This window comes from Sinocyclocheilus anshuiensis, unplaced genomic scaffold (assembly GCF_001515605.1).
Source record: "Sinocyclocheilus anshuiensis isolate Anshui unplaced genomic scaffold, SAMN03320099.WGS_v1.1 scaffold235, whole genome shotgun sequence".
In the NCBI taxonomy this organism is placed as follows: domain Eukaryota; kingdom Metazoa; phylum Chordata; class Actinopteri; order Cypriniformes; family Cyprinidae; genus Sinocyclocheilus; species Sinocyclocheilus anshuiensis.
In genome coordinates this window covers 1,490,438-1,511,792 of record NW_015552562.1, presented here as the reverse complement: position 1 = coordinate 1,511,792, position 21,355 = coordinate 1,490,438, and the positions used below count along the sequence as shown (strand labels likewise).

At 37.5% G+C, this 21,355-nt stretch overlaps 1 protein-coding gene across 2 annotated transcripts in view; it reads left to right on the top strand.

Annotated features, from left to right (window-relative positions):
- Nucleotides 1-19,932, top strand: part of LOC107664743 (peroxisome proliferator-activated receptor gamma coactivator 1-beta-like) — a 46,588-nt gene extending 26,656 nt beyond the window's left edge. The window contains exons 2-11 of one of the 2 annotated variants that reach the window (XM_016455389.1): nt 5,705-5,890; nt 7,056-7,250; nt 11,368-11,484; nt 13,388-14,237; nt 15,424-15,469; nt 15,918-15,982; nt 16,968-17,481; nt 19,336-19,411; nt 19,549-19,667; nt 19,755-19,932. In XM_016455389.1, the coding sequence (XP_016310875.1) occupies nt 5,705-5,890; nt 7,056-7,250; nt 11,368-11,484; nt 13,388-14,237; nt 15,424-15,469; nt 15,918-15,982; nt 16,968-17,481; nt 19,336-19,411; nt 19,549-19,667; nt 19,755-19,917 (2,331 nt within the window). In that variant the 3' untranslated portion in view covers nt 19,918-19,932. The remainder of the gene's footprint in view (nt 1-5,704; nt 5,891-7,055; nt 7,251-11,367; nt 11,485-13,387; nt 14,238-15,423; nt 15,470-15,917; nt 15,983-16,967; nt 17,482-19,335; nt 19,412-19,548; nt 19,668-19,754) is intronic. The other variant, XM_016455390.1, reaches the window with a different exon arrangement.
- Nucleotides 19,933-21,355: the final 1,423 nt, after the last annotated feature.

Sequence of the window (21,355 nt, the reverse complement as noted above, 5' to 3'; positions counted from 1 at the left end):
ATGTTTCCGATGGAAGTTAATGATTCTAAGCTGGTTTTGAGAAGTGGAATATCTGATAAGTCAAAAGGGAAATTTAGAAGAACTGAAATCTAAATGGCCATGGATTGTCAAAATCCAAACGTAATACTTTCAATCCTATTGAATCCTATTTATAGGTTAAGGGTGACAACACAGTCAAATTGCGGTAAAAAAGCAGGGCGTGAATTTTTGTCATTTTTGATTGCATCAACCAATGTCTCAACAGTCGATTGCAAAACTTTGTCTAGGAAGTCTAACAGAGAGTATGAGGAAATTTACTACATGGGGATTGTTAGCAAAAGGTCTGCAGGATGAATGGGTTCAATAAGCACTACGTTTATAGGGCTAGGCTGGCTTCAGAATGGAGAAGATAAAGGTGGCCTGCTTGGGATAGTGAGGTTGTGGACAGTTAATTCCTAGATAGATAGAAAAGAAAGGTTCCTGGCCAATAAGGTGTCATGAATCTGCCTTTTATCGGTCTCGTTCAACTGTACATGAGTGGCCCAGATCTTCCTTTAACTGCCCTACATCCAACGGCCCGCTGTTAATTTGGGTTTTCAGTATGGGTCTTGGCAGAAAGCTCCAGCTAATTTAATTAACACTCCTGTTTCAGTTTAGCCAGGCCGTGGGATGCGGGTTTCATTCAGTAGTTTCTGTTTACTACGGTCTAACATCTTTATTTCATTTACAGTCATGTGGGGAAGGGTCAAACAGTCAAGGTCGACAGGATGTACGGCGCACCTCATGAACCCATTGCTACTGGAGGAACGGTGCTTCAAACTCCTTCCTGTTTGAGGCCGATTATCTACCTCACCCAAGTTTTTTATGGATTGAGTCGTGAGGGAATCCATTTAACAGCCCGGGCAGGATGTGTCTCAAAGGGCCGCATGTGTGCATGTCTGCGTCTTTGTTTCTGGGGAAGGAGGCTTAGGAGAGAGCCACTAGCTCCATCTGCATTTGGCATGGGCAGCATTCAAAGCCTGGCCCGTCACAAGCAGCTTGTGTAAGAGCCAGTCATGAGACTGAGGATAACAGCTATATATAACATATCTTAGATGGCAGTAGGCTCAAAGGGAACAGGGCACCCAGATAAGAGCCTATTAGCTCGTAAATGCAAGGAATGAATGTGTAACCTGCAGCTTTACTAGAATAGCGGCGTAACTGAATTGTGCTCCGATCAATCGGTCTATCTCTCCATCCGTAATTCCAGTGGTGTCTCAGATGCTGCATTCGATAGCCCTGCAGTAGGAAATGACAAACAAACTTATAAAGGTCACACTTTGTGTCTTTTCTTTTGCTAGTTTTTACATGCTTTGCCTCTAATTATCCGTAAATTTATTCATAAAATTCCCCAGTACACTATCAGCAGTAGGTCAGTCTTGCATGGATGTTAGGACTTTATGATTTCCGCGATGCAGAAAACATGGAATCCAGTCCCAAAAATGGAATTTACCGTATAACGCAGAATTTCACAGAATTTGCCACATTTTGGATGTATGTCCAAAAGTAGGTCAGTACACTTAAATCAAAATGCGATATGGACTAGTGTCTGTGAAATATATTAAGCAGCAAAAATACTTTTACATTTAAATATGAATCCTCAATCCTGCAAGTTCTGTGTCTCTGTGTGAATGAATGGCGGAGACACGCGGTTTCGTTTACTACACACATACTGAAGTGCGTAGGACGCTCGCGGTGTTTTCAGCCTCTGCCGCCTCAATATACAGTATGAGTGCATGAATAATCTCTAGAAATGTTTCGAGAGCCTGTTTGTAAGAATTTTACAGTTTCATTCGAGAAAAACTATCGTCATATCATATACAAACAGAGACTTAAAGGTCTTTACTGCAACCCTCTGTCAAAATAAAAGTTTGGTTTAACTTAAAGAAACTATGACAGAAATAGTAATACTACTACTAATAAAATTATTATTGAAACATTGTTTTTAATATTTACCAGAAAAAAATATTTACCAGAATTTATTTACCAGAACCAATTTAATACACAGTATTTCTGAGAAAACAAAATAAATAAAATAATAATAGATCTTTTTTTTTTCTAAAATCAATCAATTAGATATGCTTTTCATTGTTCAAATTTAAGGAAACCATTAAAATGGAATCTAGAAAATGAATAGAAAGCACAATTTGGTAAAAATAAAACTGAATTTGAGAGAGAAAAAAAAGTATTTCATAGGGCCCTAAAAGTGTAATTGTTTTAATAACTTTTAATACAATTCTGTCAAATTCTGTATGTTTCGTGATTTCAATTAATGGTTTTTCATTTAATAAAATTTAATTTAACATTTAAAACAGAGTGTAGAAAAATTAGAACGGAAAAAATGGAATCCACAACAAATAAAATGGAAAAAAAACGAATAAAACAGAATTTAGGGGGGAAAAACTAATCAGATTTTATTGGGCCCTAGGTTGTGTATTGAAGATCAAGTACTCCTGGGCCACATGACTAGGGTTGCTTTTTGCACCATGCGGCATATATTAACGCTGATGCAGTAAGCCTATATGCAGTTACGTGCTTGTTTTTAAGTGTTATCTTGGCGCGCCCTTGGACTCGGGCTCGCTGTGCATACTTGTATACGTCAAATGCATACGCAAATCACCCCTCGCTGCCTGATTGTTGCGTGTAATGACCTTTCTTGTTATGAGAGATTCGTGGAACATTTTTTTTTAATGGAGAGCGAATGGAAAGGTCATTCTTGACTATACAGATCACTGATTAGTCTTTACTGCTTTTGCCTTGAGTAGGTCAGCTACGCTCATTAACTTTTGTTCATTTAATAGCATCAGTCTAGCGCTAACTGGTGGGATGTGTCCTTTTTTGGTGCACTGAAAATGTGGCTGGATTTTGTCGCCTCATAATAGCATGATGATCATGAGAGGTCTGGGTGCAGCGGACTCTGTTAATGGGGTGAACCGGGGGTTTTATCTGCATGTGAGTTGTGCAGGTGATTTCAGCACGTGAACAGCACCTCTGAAAGCATGTGCAGTCGATCACAATATGAGTAAGTTCTTATTACTGTAAATAGTATGTATTGCAATATACCTGAAATTGATATGGTATGTATATATGGATGGTCTGACAGTATAACTGGAAAAGCAAAGTCACTTCTTCTGTTTCATGGCATATATGGTCATACTGCCAAGCCCTACCTACACTGCAGCATGCATGCTCGCACTCGTGACCTTAAACCTTCAGAGCCCAAGGAGCTTTTTATTGATTGATATTGAGACTCTCCATAACACAGAAAAAGAGAGCTAGAGAGAGCAAGAGAGAATAAAAAGGTTGGGGGGGAAAAAAAGATTGATTAGCTGGAGCTCTTGTGCTCCTGGGGAGGGGGTCTCAAAGGATGGAGATGAGTCAGTTGCATGTGAGGGGGATGCGTAGAGTGCTAAGTGTGTGTGTTTGCATGCTGTCTGTGTGCGTGTTGAGTGAACACCTTCATTACACACGTGTGTGCACATGCACAACACCTTCAGGGCTTCTCAAGTAGCCCTTTAAAATGCTGCAGGCAGGAATGGATTTCCTGTTTTTTAAATATTTTACATTTGCAGAAGCCTTCCTGCTGGGATTCCTGACGTTGATTTAAACCTGCATTAATTCTATAAGCACATCACACAGTATTATTAGAGATAGACTGATGATAGGTTGGACCATAATGGTTTTCTTATTGCATGTGATGTATTGTTTGCAAGTAACAATTGGAATAAATTTGTTACCTTTTAGACTGAAGAACATTTGCGTTGCATAATAGCATATGAAAAAGTATTGATGATAATAATAATAATAAATATTATTATTTTGTTAAATATTATTAAGATGATTGCCATACTAATTACACTACTGTTTAAAAGTTTTGGCTCAGTAAGATTTTTTTTTTAGTAAAACAAATATTAAGAAGTTTATATTTTTGTTCTCTATGATTTGTTCTAAATTGATCAATAAAGGCATTTGAAATGTTACAAAATGATTTCTTTTTCATAAATGCTGTTTTTTTTTTACTTTCTATTTATCAAAGAATCCTTAAAAAATGTATCAAGGTATCAATATTACTGTTTTTATTGCATGTTTGGTCACATACATGCAGCATTTGTGAGTGTAAGAGACTGCTTTCAAAACCATTTATTAAAAAAAAAGACTAATCAATGTAATAATAATGTTTATAAAGTATTATTAAAAATTAAATTAAATGCATTGTTTATTCTATACCTAAACTGGTCAATTTTAGGTATATGTATTGGTATCATTCTCTGGTCTCAGTGTTTTCAACACCAGATTAATCATCTGAAGAATTTTTCAACAATAGTTTAGCGAGGCGGATTAAAATACTGCAGATATAATAAGATTGGGCTGAAACCGTGCAGAGGTATGGGCTACAGTATGTGACCTCATTTCATCAGAGCTCAGCAGCTGGTAATAGCTGCTTTAGAGACTCTCGTTGTAAAATCTTTGCTGTTTAATTCTTCGCTGCATTTTAAAACAGCGACATATATGGCTTCCTGTAGTTGCCTGCTCGTTTTCGCACACCCGCTCGACCAGGCCTAATGTAAGAAAATAAAGGGAACTGAATAAGCGCAATCATCAGCTTTGTGAAACAGAGAGGGGAGAATTCGTGCAAGAAGTCATCAAGAATGCATTGCAGCAGCCCTGTAGAATTCTCATGCTACGGCCTCCTGTAAACCGAGGCAGCATCGCACCAGGTGTCCTCCAGGTATCCTCTCCACAAACAGACAGGCACGGGTCGGGTGTGCTAGCAAAATGAGCCGAGTGCAACATGCAAACTCCTCCGCTCACATGGAGATATTAAGGCATGTGTGGTTTTCTGCTGTACCCCTGGGGTTTAGACCACTTCCCTTCTCACAGTACTTATTGACACAGACACACACTCGCTCGGTTCTTTATATCTCTCTCTCTCACACACACACACTTTATCTCTCTTCTCGATCAAATGTGCAGAGGATGTGCAAAACTGCACATTTTCTAAATCAGCTTGCATGTGGGTTGCCGGAACAACTAGTCGACCAATGTGTTTCAAGGAAGGCCGATCTGAGTTCACCTGACCCCAATCAGACGCACGTTTCAAAGGGACCTTTACGTTAGACACGTTCTTATGTTCAGAAGTGCTTAGATGGAGTGCAACATCGTGAAACAGAAAATGGGTCTTGAGAAAGTCATTTTGAGACTATTTTTAGCATAAAACACTCACAAAAATGCTGCTTTAAAGGCACAAGCGAGAGGGCTTTACCATGAAAACAGTCTGCATACACACTGTCAGCATGTTAAATAAAGTGTAGACGCTCTAAATACAAAAACAAAAACTAAAAAACATCTAAAACTAGTCAGTTTTTGCATGACTTATTCCTCTTTCTTAACAGTTTCTTCTGCCGCAAACCCCAAAACCCATAGCTATGGTTTTTAATTCAAGGATGTGCAACCGTTGCTAAATCCAGGGTCAGCTTTTTGTCTTCTTTCAACTCTCAGTTCATTAGCTGTAATGAAGTTGTGCTGAGGGTTAGTACTATTTCAGATGACTGTTACGAGCTCGGGAACTTCACAGTCACGACATGTCTATTGATTTCCCAGCCTTTACGGCCGAGTGCGTTCTTTTTAGATGTGTCCTCTGATATTGGCCTTTTGACCTATCATTTTTTCTTCCTTTCGTTCTCAGTATGGGGAAGAAGAGGTCTGCTCAGACCGCCTGGATGCTGACTTCCCTGACTTTGACCTCTCGCAGCTGGACACCAGTGATTTTGACTCGGTGAACTGCCTCAGTGAGCTGCATTGGTGCAACGAGCACTCAGATCACTCCCCTGCCTCCATACAGTACAGTGGTGGAGACCCAGAGCTATTCGAGGTGGGAACCGTCATCTGTACTTGCTTTATTGTGCACATGTAAAACAATCTTGTGCTGATTAGTGGTATTCGTAATTTTGCCCTCTGATTGGTTGTTTTTAGTTGGACAGGCCCCAGTAGGTCACTGTCCCAAATGATGCACTTGCAGTCTGAAGGCCTTTTTGTGTTTACTACCCAACAAACCTTTCAGAATTTTGCCAAGATTGGACTTGAAGGGCCGTAAGGGCTAAGGGCAAAATTTGGGAAAGGGCATTCATCTTAAAAGGATAGATATATATATATATATATATATATCCCTCTTTTTTATATTTTTGTCAATCCAATGAAGGTCCATGGAATCAAAACTTTCAAGCATCAAAAAGTACAAAAAGACATTTTAAAAGTAATTAATATGAATTGAGCACTTTAATCAGAAAAGACTTGGATTAAATATTTAATTTAGGCTTTTATTCACATATAAACATTGATCAAATGTACATACATAGAGCACATCAAATATGGTAAATGGAAGCTCAAACATGCTTGGTTTATGCCAGAATAAACATAATTGGTTCTCATGCATCTCACTCAAACAAGCAGGTTTGAGCTTCTGTTTACCATATTTGATGTGATCTATGTGTGTGTGTTGATCAATGTTTTCTATATGTTTATAAAAGCTTTTTACATGTAAAATGTGAAAATGTTTTTGTACGTTTTGATTTGTGAAAGTTTGATTGCATGGACTTTTAATGGCTAGACAATATTAAATTATTAGGAATATTAGAATATATACTTTTGTTTGTGTTTCTTCAAATATGAAAGGTGAGTAAATTATGACTGAATTTTCATTTTTTTGGTGAACTAAAATCTAGTTCAGTAAAGCTTTGACTAAATTATAATGGTGTAAGATTAAATCTAAGTGCTAGTTAAAGCCATGGCATAGAGGTAAATGCACATTCTGATGATATTTTGAGTGATGGTGCTTATGTGGGTGTTGCAGGTTCGAGTCTGGCCTGCAACTGTTTAAATTTAGATTTTCTCCTCTTTTATCAATAACTTCTGTCGCTCTCCACTGTTTCTGTGTTAAAAAAAAAGACTTACACTAGACATACAAGCTGTGAAAGTGTAGGTTTTCCTTATCTTTGCTTTGCAGAGCACTTGCCTTCATTTCTTTCTTGTTGTTTCAGGAAGAAAATGCGGCACTGCTCGCTGCCCTCACAGACAGCCTGGACGGCATTGTTGAGGACGGAGTCGGGGGTCTGTCTGTGTTCCCTTCGCTGGGGGACGACCCTGAGGAGGGCGAGGAGGAGGAAGATGACCTCCCTTTGGACAGTGAGCCCCTCCCTGGCTCAGTGAGCCCAGAAACAGAAGACCCATCTCTAGTAAGAACCCTTCCTTCCTGTTTAAGGTGGATTTGGATGGGCCTCTGACTACCCCACAGCATGGGTATGATAGGCAACACAGGTCTGAATTTTTCTCATTTTGGGCTTTTTGTTTCTTTTTAAGCAACCGATCTAACAAGAATCCTCTTCACAGGCAGGGATGTGGAACGTGGACACCGTTTTTATGAACTTTTTCTAGGCTTTCATTTTCCCACACATCCCATTACTCTTATCTTTTTCTGAGCCTTACAAGAAAGTACCGTGGCGATACCATGGCATTGTCATAGTTTCTGATGGCAGTGTATGAATACCATGGTATTGAAATTGTACACTACCATTCAAAACTGAGGGTCAGTAAGATTTATGCCATCACAGGAATAATTTACATTTTAAAATAGGGATGTAATGATTCACTCAACTCACAATGCGACACGATTCACGATACAACTTTCTCACAATTTTTGTTCAAAAAAGTTTAAGACAAATTATTAATGAAAAGGTGCCCTTTTATTATTTCTCAGACAAAATGCTGCACATTCCTGTGTGAAATTGAAATATGTCAAATAACAAAACTAAATTATAATTTTAAAACAATAAATAAACAATACAAATAAAAGAAATCTCGTCGTACAAACAAAGTCTTTGCCTGTGCTCTTTCCATTCAAAATTAGAGACAAGCACTGCATTTTAATCACGATCCAAAGAAAAGATGCTGCATACATGCATCATGAATAATTTTTTATTTAAATTTAATCGTATAATTTCAAAATTGGAGGAAAAACAGAATGGTCTGCGTTTCCTTGGTTCCACATTTAAATACTACTTTATTATGCATTATACAGAGGCAATATGAAAAGAAAATACCATCTAAACTGTTCTGAGGACAGTCAGTTCCCCTCAGAGATACATTCATATAAACCCTTATATCACGATTCGTTTAACATCTGAACCGACTTGAAATGTCACATATTTTTATCGATTTTCAACCAGCTCGGGGTGCATTGTTACATCTCTATTTTAAAATGGAAAGCGTGTTTTAAATTGTAATAATATTTTGCAATATAAATTTTTACTGTATCAAATAAATGTAGCCTTGGTGAGCCTAAGGGGCCGTTTACACGACAACGTTTTTATTTGTATTTATTTAGTCATTTAGCAGATGTTTTACGTTTTGACGTTTTAGCATTTTACGTATTCAGCCAAAAACGGGAAACTTTTTATGCATTTTGCCTGTTTGTTTACACGACAACGGCGTTTTGGGGACTGAAAACGCATATTTTTGAAAACGGGTTTCAAAGTGCAAGTTTTTTGAAAACGCCCCCGTTGTCGTTTCCGTGTAAACACCCAATACGGGAATCTTTGAAAACGGTGACGTCATGCACGTGCGTAGTACGTGTTAGGTATGTAGACATGCGCAGTACGTGTCGATTTTAAAGGCAAGTGCGAACAATCATACACAACAATGGCGGAGTACATGGTACTGTTGTTGCTGCTCAAGAGTTTGCTAACGCTTCTTCAGCAAAGTGTGGATTTACTTCACCAATATTACAACCAACAGCGGAGACCCATCATATACAACATATAATGGACCCTTTTCACAAGACTGATGACGCGTTTAACGGTCATCAGCATCGTAAATCCTCGAAAGTTTTTCATATTTGTGGTTCTCTCCCATTCACTGCTATTCAAGTTAACCCAACTATGACGACTTCCACTGCTGAGAAACCCGGAAATGTGAAAAAGGTCCATCGTCACTTCCCGACACGTACTGTGTACTAACAAGGTGACAGCGCCAACTACTGGCCTGGCATACGTAATACAGCGTTTTTGGCCGTTTTCACGGATATGTGTAAACGCGAATCGTTTTGAAAATGTTGTCATGTATACGTGAAACTTTTAAAAAACGCAAGGGAACAACTTTTCCATTTTTGACTACATCGTTGTCGTGTAAACGTAGCCTAAAGAGACTCATTTAAAAAACAACAGTTAAAAAAATCTCACCAACCTTTACCAAATTTTTGAACAGTAGTGTACTTCAAAGAATCCCATGGCATTACCATCATGGTAATGTCCAAAAACCTGGTAATACCATGGTACTTTTTTAAGGGAATGCTTATATCTACTTCCCAGATCTTTGATTCCCTCAGGTCACGAAATGGACTTCAACAGCAGCTTTCTTTGCTCCACTTTTACCTTTTTATGAGAGGACTCAACTCTCATCTCTTTCTTGAGACGCCACTTCCTTGAACAAGTTGGTGTGTTTGTTATCTGTCCCTCTCAGCTCACAAACCCCAACAATTTAATCTGTGTACGTTGTGAAACCAGTTATAACAGTTATTACCCGTTGGACAGCTTTTCATTTTTACTTTCTTATTTCCCCCTTTTTTTCACTGCTTTTTCCTGAACAATTGGTTGTGCATGGCTGTATTGTACTGTAGCGGTTTTTTCCAGTTTGTCATGTGCGTTTTGTGATTTTTACCATAGAGACTGGTAGTACTTACGTTAATGACTGTCTTACATTTCACTCAATACCTTTCACAATTCACATTGTTCTAGGATCACATTGTTTGGCGCTGATGAAAGGCCACCATCTGATTACTGAGATAATCATTGCCTTAGAGATACCAAAAAAGGCTAACTTACAGGGTGTAGCAGCAGAGTATATAAGAGATGTCTGAAGGAGGGACAAATTATTCTTAAATTGATGAAAATGATGTGTATTCATCTGAGAATAAGACTACGTTTTTGGTGCCACTAGGACTGAAAATACCAGTAATACAACCTGTTAAAAGTTAGTAGCTTTTCCATGAAAACTATCATTTACATTCATGCAACATGGATAAATGTTCTAAACAAAACATTACACAGAAGTGTAAATTATGAAAAGTAATAATTTGCAATAAGGTGCAATACATTAACATTAGCTAATTAGTTATCATGAACCGATGCTGAACAGTTTTTAATTGGCTTATAAATATACTATCGTTCATTATTAGTTAATATTTGTTCAATACTTTAATATTAATTTATACAACTTGAAGTTAATTTTTTTTTTTTTGTTTTTTTTTTTTTACACGTCTGTTCAAAGATTTCTGAAGGATCATGTGACACTGAAGAGTAATAAAGCTTGGCCATGACAGGAATTAATTGCATTTTAAAATGTTATTTATTTAAATAAAAAACTGAAATTACAATAATATTGCAGAATATTATTGCTTTTACTGCATTTTGTAAACAAATAAATATAGCCTTGGTGAGCACAATGTGTTACCGATCACAGACTTTTGAATGGTAGTTTATATAAAAAAAAACATTAACATTCTTCAAGAATAATAAATTCTATAAGAGCATTGTTATAGCTATTTCATGTTAACTATTTCAGTAACTAATGTTTAAAAAAAAATTTGGAACCTTATTATAAAGTTACAAAACATGGTTAATAAAGTTACTGTCAGTTATTTAGTCTTTTTGCAATCTTCCCTGAAAGTTACAAGTCTAGACAGATGCATTTCTCTGTTAGATGATTCAGTAACAATGGAATTGTTCCAGTGTAATTTAGCTTCCTCCTTGAGTCTCAATGCAAGAGTTTAGTCCGGGTGTAAGAGCTGAGAGCCCCCTCTGCTGGCGATGGCCGCAGTTACACCTCAACCCCTAAATGAGGCCAGTCTGTGTGCAAAACAAGGGGTGCATTGAAGACCCAGGAGCAGGGACAGCAGAGCACATGTTTTCATGGCATAGATGGCCAGTGCATGCCAAAACGGTTTGGTACACAGAAGCTGAAACCCTCAGCACCCCTTCGGTTTCCTCAATGGACACTGAGAGACATGGACAGACCTGCCAAGTTGGCACATTAACAATCGCTTAAGGGACTCAGCAACGCTGCGCTGATTCTTACTTTGCTTTCTCTGGTTGCGCTGGTCATTTAGGACTTGCATTTCAGATTTTCCAGTAACTTGAACATCTTGTTCTTACAGTGGCTACAGCACAGAACTGCTTGAAACTTGTTTTTGTTGATGTATTTGAGTGCAAAATGCAAACCTTTCTTGATTTTGTCTGCAATTTTAAATGCACCGTGTGTCATCAAATTATAACCCCTCGCCTCTCATTCCCTCCACAGCTTAAAAAGCTCCTGTTGTCGCCCCCTAATGTGCCTGCGGGCCTCGATTCGCACAAAGATGTGCATCGCCATAGCAGCAGGAGCCAGCACGTCAAACCCGTGAGGCCCGTGCTAAAGGTGAGAGGAAGTTTCAGCTGCTGTGACTGCGGTTTAAACCCAAAACATGTGACGCAAGAAGGCAAAGGAGACTCGCCGTAATAGCAAATGGATTTAACTACCTGCTATTCACTACCTGTTTACGCTGCGGCGTATTCCCACCGCAATGCTAATGCCTAATTAGCTTTATGCCAGCCTTCAGAAACCTCACTGAGGATTTGTGCTTCAAAGTTTCAAAGCCTGTGAAGCCTGTGGCTCCTCATTCACTGGCTCTGCTTTGGCACGCCGCACCTCAGCTAAGGCCGCTGTCGCATTAGAGTTGAGTGCAGCCATCTGTCATAGCAAAGCCACAGCCTCTGCCCAGCCTAAAGGGCAATGTTCACTGGGTTTGAGATTACTTAAAAGAACAAGCAGTAGTTCTTCAGATACCAAGAGAATATCTTGCAACTAACCTTGGCACATTTGTCACAGTAACCTTAGAGCGAAGTACACTCTGAAATAGACTCTAGGGGTTCAGCTGCCCCGCCGCGGGTGCCTCGCGTGTTTACTCGCTACATACCGCTGACGAATGCCATGAGCAAATGCTTAATGTTATAACCGTTTCAAAGGGGCTATTTTTTATTTTTATTACTTCTGTCATTATAGTGCTAAAACAGTTTTGGCACATGCAGTTTATTTTTATTTCATTACATTTTTTAGAAATGTATTTTAATTTTTTATTTTATTTTAATAATTGAGTGTGTAATATATACTAGTATAATAAAGTTAGAATACCAAAAATAAATATAAAAAATATAAACAGTGTGAAATTATGTATGCATGTGTAATTTATAAAAAAAACTTTTCTTTGGTTTTGAAAGAAGTCTTATGTCCTCAACAATTATGTGATCAAATAAAAACAGTAATATTCTAAAATATTAGTTTAACTTAAAATATCAGTTTTTGTTTTCATATATTTTTAAATGTCATTTATTTCTGTGATGCAAAGCTGAATTTTCAGCATCATTACTCCAGTCTTCAGTGATCCTTCAGAAATCATTCTAATACGCTGCTCAATAAACATTTCTGATAGTGCTGCTGTCAAATGATTAATCGCGATTAATCGCATCCAAAAAAAAAAGTTTTTGTTTACATAATACAGTATATGTGTGTATACTGTGTATATTTATTATGTATATATAAATACAAACACATGCATGTATTTGATAAAAATATGTTATGTTTATATATTAAATATATTTATATATAATATAAAATATAAGAATATAAATGTATATACATGCAAATATTTTCAAAATATATACAGCATGTGTGTGTGTATATATATATATATACATAATAAATATACACAGTACACATACATATATTATGTAAACAAAAAACTTTTATTTTGTATGCGATTAATCGCGATTAATCATTTGACAGCACTAATTTCTGATTATTATCAATGTTGAAAACAGTTGTGCTGCTTCATATTTTTGTGGAAGCCATGCTAATTTTTTTTCAGGATACTTTGCATACTTGAACATACATTTCAAAAGAACAGCATTTATTTTAAATCTAAATCTTTTCTAACATAACATATATGTCTTTAGTGTCACTTTTGATCAATTTAATGTGTCCTTGCTGAATAAAACTATTAATCTTACTGAGCCCAAAGTTTTGAAGAGTAGTGTACATTTTAAATGATTATTTCTCTCATTTATGTCCTTTACAGTATTGCTGTTGACAGCTTTTCATTAAAGCAGTAATTCACTTGACTTTGTGTGTAACAGTGATTTTACCGCTTTGCTTCACGCTGCGACTAGCAGCATGATAAAATCAAGTAATGCACAACCTCTTGAGCCTTATTGCTTGCTTTATTACATTTCAATTGTATTTAATATCAAATGATTAAATGAAACGTCTCCTCCTCCCTCCGCAGAAGGACAAATCAAGCACACAGGAGCGCAAGCCACGGCCGGCGAGGCCCTCCGGTCGTCTTTGCACTGAACTCCACCGCCACCTCACCACCGTGCAGGAGGCCGAGGAAGAGGAGGAGGAGGAAGATGAAGAGGACAGTGAGTCGGAGGAGGAAGAGGAGGAGTCGTCCGGCAGCGAGGGCGAGAACATGGTGTGTGTCGAGCCGGCGAAGCCCCAGTTCTCCTCGGAGAAAGAACTGCACTCTGTAGTGGAGCTCATCAAATACATGCACACGTACTGCCTGCCCATACGCAAACAGGCCAGCTGGGATCGCAAAGAGCGTAAGGCCAAGCCCGAGAGCTTGCAGGTCCCCCGCAGCCTTCCTGTGAACCCTCAGAAACCGGCTCCCCAGACCAGGCCGAGGGCTCCTTTCACTCGCCGCAGGGAAATCAAAGCCCACTCCCTGCTGAAGGAGCTGCTAGAGGCCGTCAGCTCCTTTGACGTAAGCAAGCCTTACAGAATGCACAGCCCCCCTTATATCCACTGCAGAGGGGCCATGGCTCGGCTCGGCGCTGACCTTTCTTTCTCCCCCAAAGCCGAACCGAAAGACTCGGACTGTGAGAGCTCGCAGAAGAGCCCCGAGCCGGAGGAAGGCTCCTTTTTGGTCAGGCGTTCTCGCCGGCTGGCCTCCTTCCCCAGCCGGTTCGCTAAGAGAGTGCGTGTGAACTGCGGCCGGTCAGAGCCTAGTGTTGGGCAATCGAGCGAAGAAGAGAACGCGGTCAAACATCCTCCCGCTGAGCCTCCTTCTGATATCAGCCAGAAGAGCAGCTCCCACAAGGCGTCTGAAGCCCGTAACCCCTGCTGCAGTGATGGTAAGACATGAGTCATTAGAAATATACTGCACTCCTTAAAGTACAGGTTCACATGACAACAACACTCACACTCTTTTGCCTCTGAATCTGTTATTTATTTAAAAAACTTTTTTTTGTGTAATTCATGATTCATGGTATATGCGGTTGCTGAATTAAAATGTAACCAAATATCAGTTTAGATTTATATTAGGGCTGTCAAAATTAACTGGTTAATTGTGCAATGAATTTGTAATTTTTTTTCAGATTAACACACAGCATCCATTTTTTTTCTGGCATCCTTTCACTAGTGTTACAGTAGACTTTAAGAACATGCTATCAAGCATGATAAGATGCAAAAGAGAACTTAATTCGGTTCTGGCACCGAAAAATGCATTCAATTGAGATATCAGTAGCAGTATTGGTCGATATCAATGATACTGGCCATTTATTAATAATAGGCTGCTTAGTAAAAAGATGTCATTAAACACATATTTAAAATATACCATCTTTATGTTGTTTCTACATTAATTAATTTGATGTGTTGATGTGATGTGTGATTGATGTGACTTAATGTGAAATGATGACAATATAAATAAAAAAAATATTATATGAATATGCAATTAATTGCGATTAATTACAAAAAAAAAATGTAATCGGTTGACAGCACAAATTTATATCAAGTGTAAATTTGATATTCATCTGTCTTGAGATTGAAATTTAAAATGTCTCATTGAATGACTGAAAAATAAAATAATTAAATGTGAATGAATATTAAAATATAAATATTTAGAAAACTTGTGGTCACACTGTTAGTGCACACACAGGAAGTCATATTTTCTTGTCACCTAGCAAAATAGCATTATATGAATTAAATAATAAAATAAAAATAACATTTTTTTTTTTTTTTACTTCATCTTTTAAAAAAAAATTTTTTATTCTTTTTTTTATTTTTATAGATACTGTATTTACATATATCATTTATATCATTTAGATTTATATATTTGTATTTGCCAGTAAATTTGAACTTTCAATAACTTTTTTGTTTGGTAGTTCTTTGCATCTATTTAGTGATGCTTTTAAGAACCCAGTAACCAAACAACCTGTAATGTGCCATTAAGCATGATTTTTATATTCAGAGAGCCAGTTTAGCAACTGCGAGCTCTGCTGAGATCTCTAACTGTGATGCTGTCTGTTGTTCTGATTGCAGAGAAACGCTCCTGCCTCTGTCTGCCGCTGGTGTCCAAATCCAACGGGTGTGTGTTCCATTCATATCTAGTATGTTCTTGAGCCCTGGAACACTTCCCGGCCGACAGTTTAAGACCACCGCCGGACTCCGTCCATCTTCAAAATTGCCTAGAGGAGGCTTGTAGAGTTGCTGTTTTTACATAACAAAACACTCGGTCTCTCGCAGTAAAACTTTTCTATAAATAGCCCTGAGGTTCTTCTACCAATTACAGTCATTTGTTGTTCTCTGCATATACATAGCTCAGACGTGGTGTGAAGTAAAACAACCGAGATCAATCAAACCCTGCTCCAAATGTCATTAGAAGACACATATAAACCTCTGAAACAGTAAATCTGATGCATTATGTTTTTGAGACTGTATCCTTTCCTCTCTCTCTCTCTCTCAGTTTTTCTTGCTCATGTAAGAGTTTAATAGAGTTTAATAGATGCAATCTCTTTCTGTATTTCTCTGATCAGAGACGTGCAGTATGCAAACAAGCCCTTTGAGCAGACTCTCTCTGTGGAACTGTGTGGCACAGCAGGTAATATTACGCACTCAGTGAGGGGTATTTTTATAAGTGTGCCATTTTTGGCATTGTGTGAGCTGTTAGCACTTGATTCACCTCATATGTTCTCACGCATGCTAGTAGCTTGCCAGTTGCACGGGATTTAAAATGTAGATAATGACGTCTAAATTAGGCTAAATTAGTATTCTGTATATTTATGTTACCGTTGAAAATTTGGGGTCAGTAAGATTTTAAAAAATATTATTGAAAGAAACTCTTCTGCTCACCAAGGCTGTTTATTTGATCAAAAATACAGTAAAATCAGTAATATTGTGAAATATTATTGCAATTTAAAATAACTCTGTTCTAATTGAATATAGTTTAAAATGTAATTTATTTTTGTGATCAAAGCTGAATTTTCAGCATCATTACTCCACTCTTCAGTGTCCGTCAGAAATCATTCTAATATGCTGATTTGCTGCTCAAGAAACATTTTTTACTTGTATCAATGTTAAAAACAACTGTGCTGCATAATATATTTTTGGACAAACCATTATACTTTTATACAGGATTCATTTTTCAGGCTAAATAGGAAGTTCAAAAGAACAGCATTTATTTGAAATAGAAATCCTTAGCAACATTATAAATGTCTTTAATGTCACTTTTAAACAATTTGATGTGTTATTGCTGAATAAAAGTCATAATTTTTCAAAAAATAAATCAATTCCCGACCCCAACATTTTGAACAGTGTTGTGTATAACTGCAAGATTTCTGAAGTTGAATACTTAGTTTTATAGGTTTGTGTGAGCAATAGCACTGGAGATAATTGCCTCAGCAACCACCACTAATAATAACTGATTCATTATTATATATTACACATGCTTAATATTATGTAGGACTGCTATTGTAAGCTTAATTAATTATGTTCATTTTCTGCCCGTTGTGCGCTGCGACTAATAACAGAGCGTTTGGTGATATTCGAGTGCGTTTGGTGGTGATTAATGAGTGTGTGTTTTCCAGGCCTGACTCCCCCCACCACACCCCCCCATAAACCAGTGGAGGACGAGCTCTTCAAACCTGACGGAAAAGCTGAGCTCACCACCAAGAGCTCGTGCCTGGCGCGGGCGCACATACGCAAGCTCCCAGAGCAGACGGAGCTGTACGCCCAGCTGCGCCGGATGGGCCAAATGGGCGACACAGACTCTAAGGGTGGGACGCAACGGGCGTACGGGGACCACGATTACTGCCTGTTGGGTCAGGGAGAGAATTGCAAGACGACGATGATGTCTCAGTGCCGTGTGGAGGTGCATGAGGAGGAGATGGCTGTGAAGGACAGGGAGATGGAGGGACAGGAGGAGTGGCTCCTAACCAATTGCCAGCAAAGGACTGAGGCTGATTCGCCCGTGGCCTTGTCCTCGCCCGGTCCAGAGCAGACCAGTCAGCCCTCACCTGTCCGCTCTCCCACCCCAGAGCTGGATGCCCAGTCCCCAGTTTCCTGCTCGCCCTCCTCCCCCGACTGCAAACTCCCCTTCAGGTACTGAACGCTCCTGTGGGTTTTCCATCCTTGTGTTTTGTTGAATTCCGAAATGTTGAACTTCTGACTTTGAAAAGTGCAGTAGGATGTGTGTATGATGTCTAGAGTTCTATCAGGAATCTGAGTCCTTGACCATTTTCAAGCGACACCTGAAAACTCATCTCTTTCGTCAATATCTGACTTCATCCTAAAAAAAAAACTTTTTCTCTTTTCTTTAATTTTTCCCTGTCTAGCTTGTACTTATTTAAACAATGCTTGAAACTTGGTATTACGAGCACTTCCTGTGTCTATTTGTCTCTTGAATCGCTTGATGTATTTGGATAAAAGCGTCTGCTAAATGAATAAATGTATAGCTGCCCACCGAATAGTCGATTAAACGTTAGTTGACGAGAAGAGGCTTAGTCGACCGATTTTTTTTTTTTAGTCAGATCATGAATGCTAATTCTGTCATTAATTACTCAACCTCATGTCATTCCAAACCCGGAAGACCTTTGTTCATCTTCGAAACACATATTAAGATATTTTTGATGAAAGCCGAGAGCTTTCTGACCCTGCATAGACTGACACGTTTTATGGCCCAGAAACATATTAGGAACGTCGTTAAAATAATCCATGTGACATCAGTGGTTCAACCATAATGTATGAAGCTACAAGAATAGCTTCTCGTAGCTTTTTAACATTACGGTTGAACCACTGATGTCGCATGGACTATTTTAACGATTGGCCCTTTCACACCAAGGAAAATAATGATAACTATAGTTTTAATAATCATTTTAATTCTGTTAGAATAGGGAAAGCCGCACCATGGCTATAACCATAATGAAATAAATGAACGATATCATTGGAATCACTTTCAGAATGATTTTTTTCCAAACGGATGAATGATAAAGCATTGTCAGCCAATCAGAATCCACCCGAATTTAAAACAGCAGACAACAAAATTGCAGCATGTGCTTATAATAAACACAATATTATTGCCCGTATAAATATCTAAACATTCTTGAATCAAGATACAATTATTTAAGAAGAGAAATGACTTAAGATATTAAGGCTTGTTTTCTGAAAAAAATATCAAATTGTTGTTAGTTTTTGCTTAAAACATGAATAAAAATCTGCCAATGAGGTAAAAATAAATAAATAAATAAAGGGGAAAAAATATTATTTTTCTTGCCCCATTGGCTGATTTTTTTTTTCTAAATTTAAAAAGAAGAATATTTTTTTCAGAAAACAAGACTTTGTATTTTGTATTTTCATTTTGCTTCTCAGTTAAATGTATCTTGATTTAAGAATGTTTAAATATTTGTTTCCATAGATATGGAAAACAAGACAAAAACACTAAGAAAATCATTCCAGTGTACAAATGCTTGAGCGTAGCATCATTTGCATGTTGACAGTCAACAACTGCTAAGCTAACATTAGCTTTGCCATATTGTTTCTTTATATGTGATCGTTTGAGTGTCAAGGAATGAAACACCTCTATGTTTGGAAATCAGAGATATCACCATTATGAAAATGAACCATGGTTTTATACAGTAAAAGTGAAGTAACCATGTTTTTTTGGTGTATTGATTACCATTTGTATAACCACAGTTTTACTACAAATACTATGGTTAAACTATGGTTAGTGTAGCAAAACCATGGTTAATTTGTGGTTACCATGTTTTTTTGTTTTTTATTTGTAGTAAAAACATGGTTAATTTTTGTAAAGGTAGATATATCCTACCTGTGCATCTGCCTTTGAATGAAATGGAGCACAAATCCCGGTGCCACTCTGCTATTAGGAGGATGCTAACTACTTACCTTTTCCATTTATTAGCCATTTTGAATAACTCAGCCCTGTTCTCCTTCTTTCAGCGACGAGAGCTCAGAGACATGCCACGGAGCAGCTGAAAAAAGAAGCAAGACAAAGTGTGGACAAGAGAATGATGTGGTAGGTCGTGTTTTCGAACCGATTTTATTAGTCGCAGCACTAACCTAATTATCCAAGCCGTAGATGCATCTGATGTCTGATTCGTTTCCTTTAAGTGCCGTCGAGTGTATTTGTTCTAATCCGCTGTGCATTTGCAGAACAAGTGCCAAGTGATCTACATTCACAACCTTCCGAGCAGCGTCACTCAGTCCATGCTGCGTAAGCGCTTCGAGGCCTTCGGCCGTCCGGAGGACTGTAAAGTGGTCATCAAAAACGAGTGGGTTCCATTTCCGTCTAGATGGTCTGGCCTTATCGTGCCCTGAGTGGGAGAATGGAGCGCTGATGTTTCTGTGTGTTTGTGTAGGGAGCGTTGTGGGATGATCACGCTGAGACCGGCTCAGAACGGCCAGACCTCACGGCACAGGTGGGACTCGCTCGGTCCGAGCGGAGGGAGTGGCAGCCGGCGGTTCGGCAGGAAGCGTTACATAGATCTGGGTAAGAGAACACAGAGCTTCCTGTCTCTTTAATGTTGTCTTTGCATCAGACGTCTGGTGCTCTGTTCTGAGTCAGATGAAGTCAGAGGAAGGTGTCTTCTCATTTCTAAGCTAATAAATGGCCTAATTTGACTTCATTTGCATTTAAATGGAAAAAAAGACTTTTTGATTCTTGGTTGACCCACTTGAAAAAGCAGGGTGCAGTTTTAATTATAGTCAGGCCAGTGCGCCGCAGTGCTTGCTATTGACTAAATAACGTGTGAAGTCAATGAAAAAGCTGCTTGCTTGGCGATTTGTTCATTTTTAAATATGACTCATCGTCTAATTCTGTGTGCCGAGTCAGATTATATCTAGTCTATATCAAAGTTTGGTTAAAAAGGTGTGAAAAATGCTGTAGAAATGATAATATGTTTTGTAAATGAATGATGCTGGAGTTTAGGTCAGAGATTCTCCACTGGTTTTGCTTCCCAGCACATTTCAAAAATGGTTTATCCTTCAAACGTAAACAAAAAATGAATCAAATATTGAAATCAATTCAAAATGCACAGGCTCATTATGCATATTTGTAACATGACATGCATACACTGAATAGGAAAACTGAGATTTGTTGAAGTCAGTTGAGAAATGGATAAACAACAGCACAAGTGGGATTTGCCATCCTAAAATATAATATAACAGACACTGGGCCAAGTAATTAATAAATGATAAAAAAATAATTTAGGGTAACTAAAATAAAGCTAGATAAAAGAAAATACAAATAATTCATGAAAAACTTGAATAGAAATAAAAAACATGACAAAATGACAAAAAAATAAATGATAAATACAAAATTAAAAAAGCATGACAAAATAAAACAAAATAAAAATGACAAAAGCGTACAATAAAATTACTAAAACAAACTAGAATTTAAATGATAAATAAAAATATTAAAAAGCTCATTCAAAATGTATAATTACTATAATTGCATATAAATAACACTTACCAAGTGGCAGGTAATTTTGCTCCAGTATTTTGTAGAGTTTACGGGAAGCATTTTTTTTTCTTTTCTTTTGAATCAAGTTATCTTTCTATTCTATGCATGATTATAGTATTTTTTTGTATTTTATTATGTTACTTGTATAATAATATAATATATTATATAGAATGTATCTCTAGAACTCATTTAATAATTTAGCAAGATTAATTTAGAGAGCTTATTGCACAAAATTATATTATTATAAAATATAAACTATTAAGTAAAATATATCCATCAATAGGTATCATATCATGGTTATGTTTTGCTGTTACAGAAAATATTTTCAAACACAATCGCGATTAATCGCTTCCAAAATAAACATTTTTGTTTACATAATATATGTGGGTGTACTGTGTATATTTAATATGTATATATAAATACAAATGCATACATGTATATGTTTAAGAAAAATATGTTATGTTTATATAATAAATATATTTCTATATATAAAATATA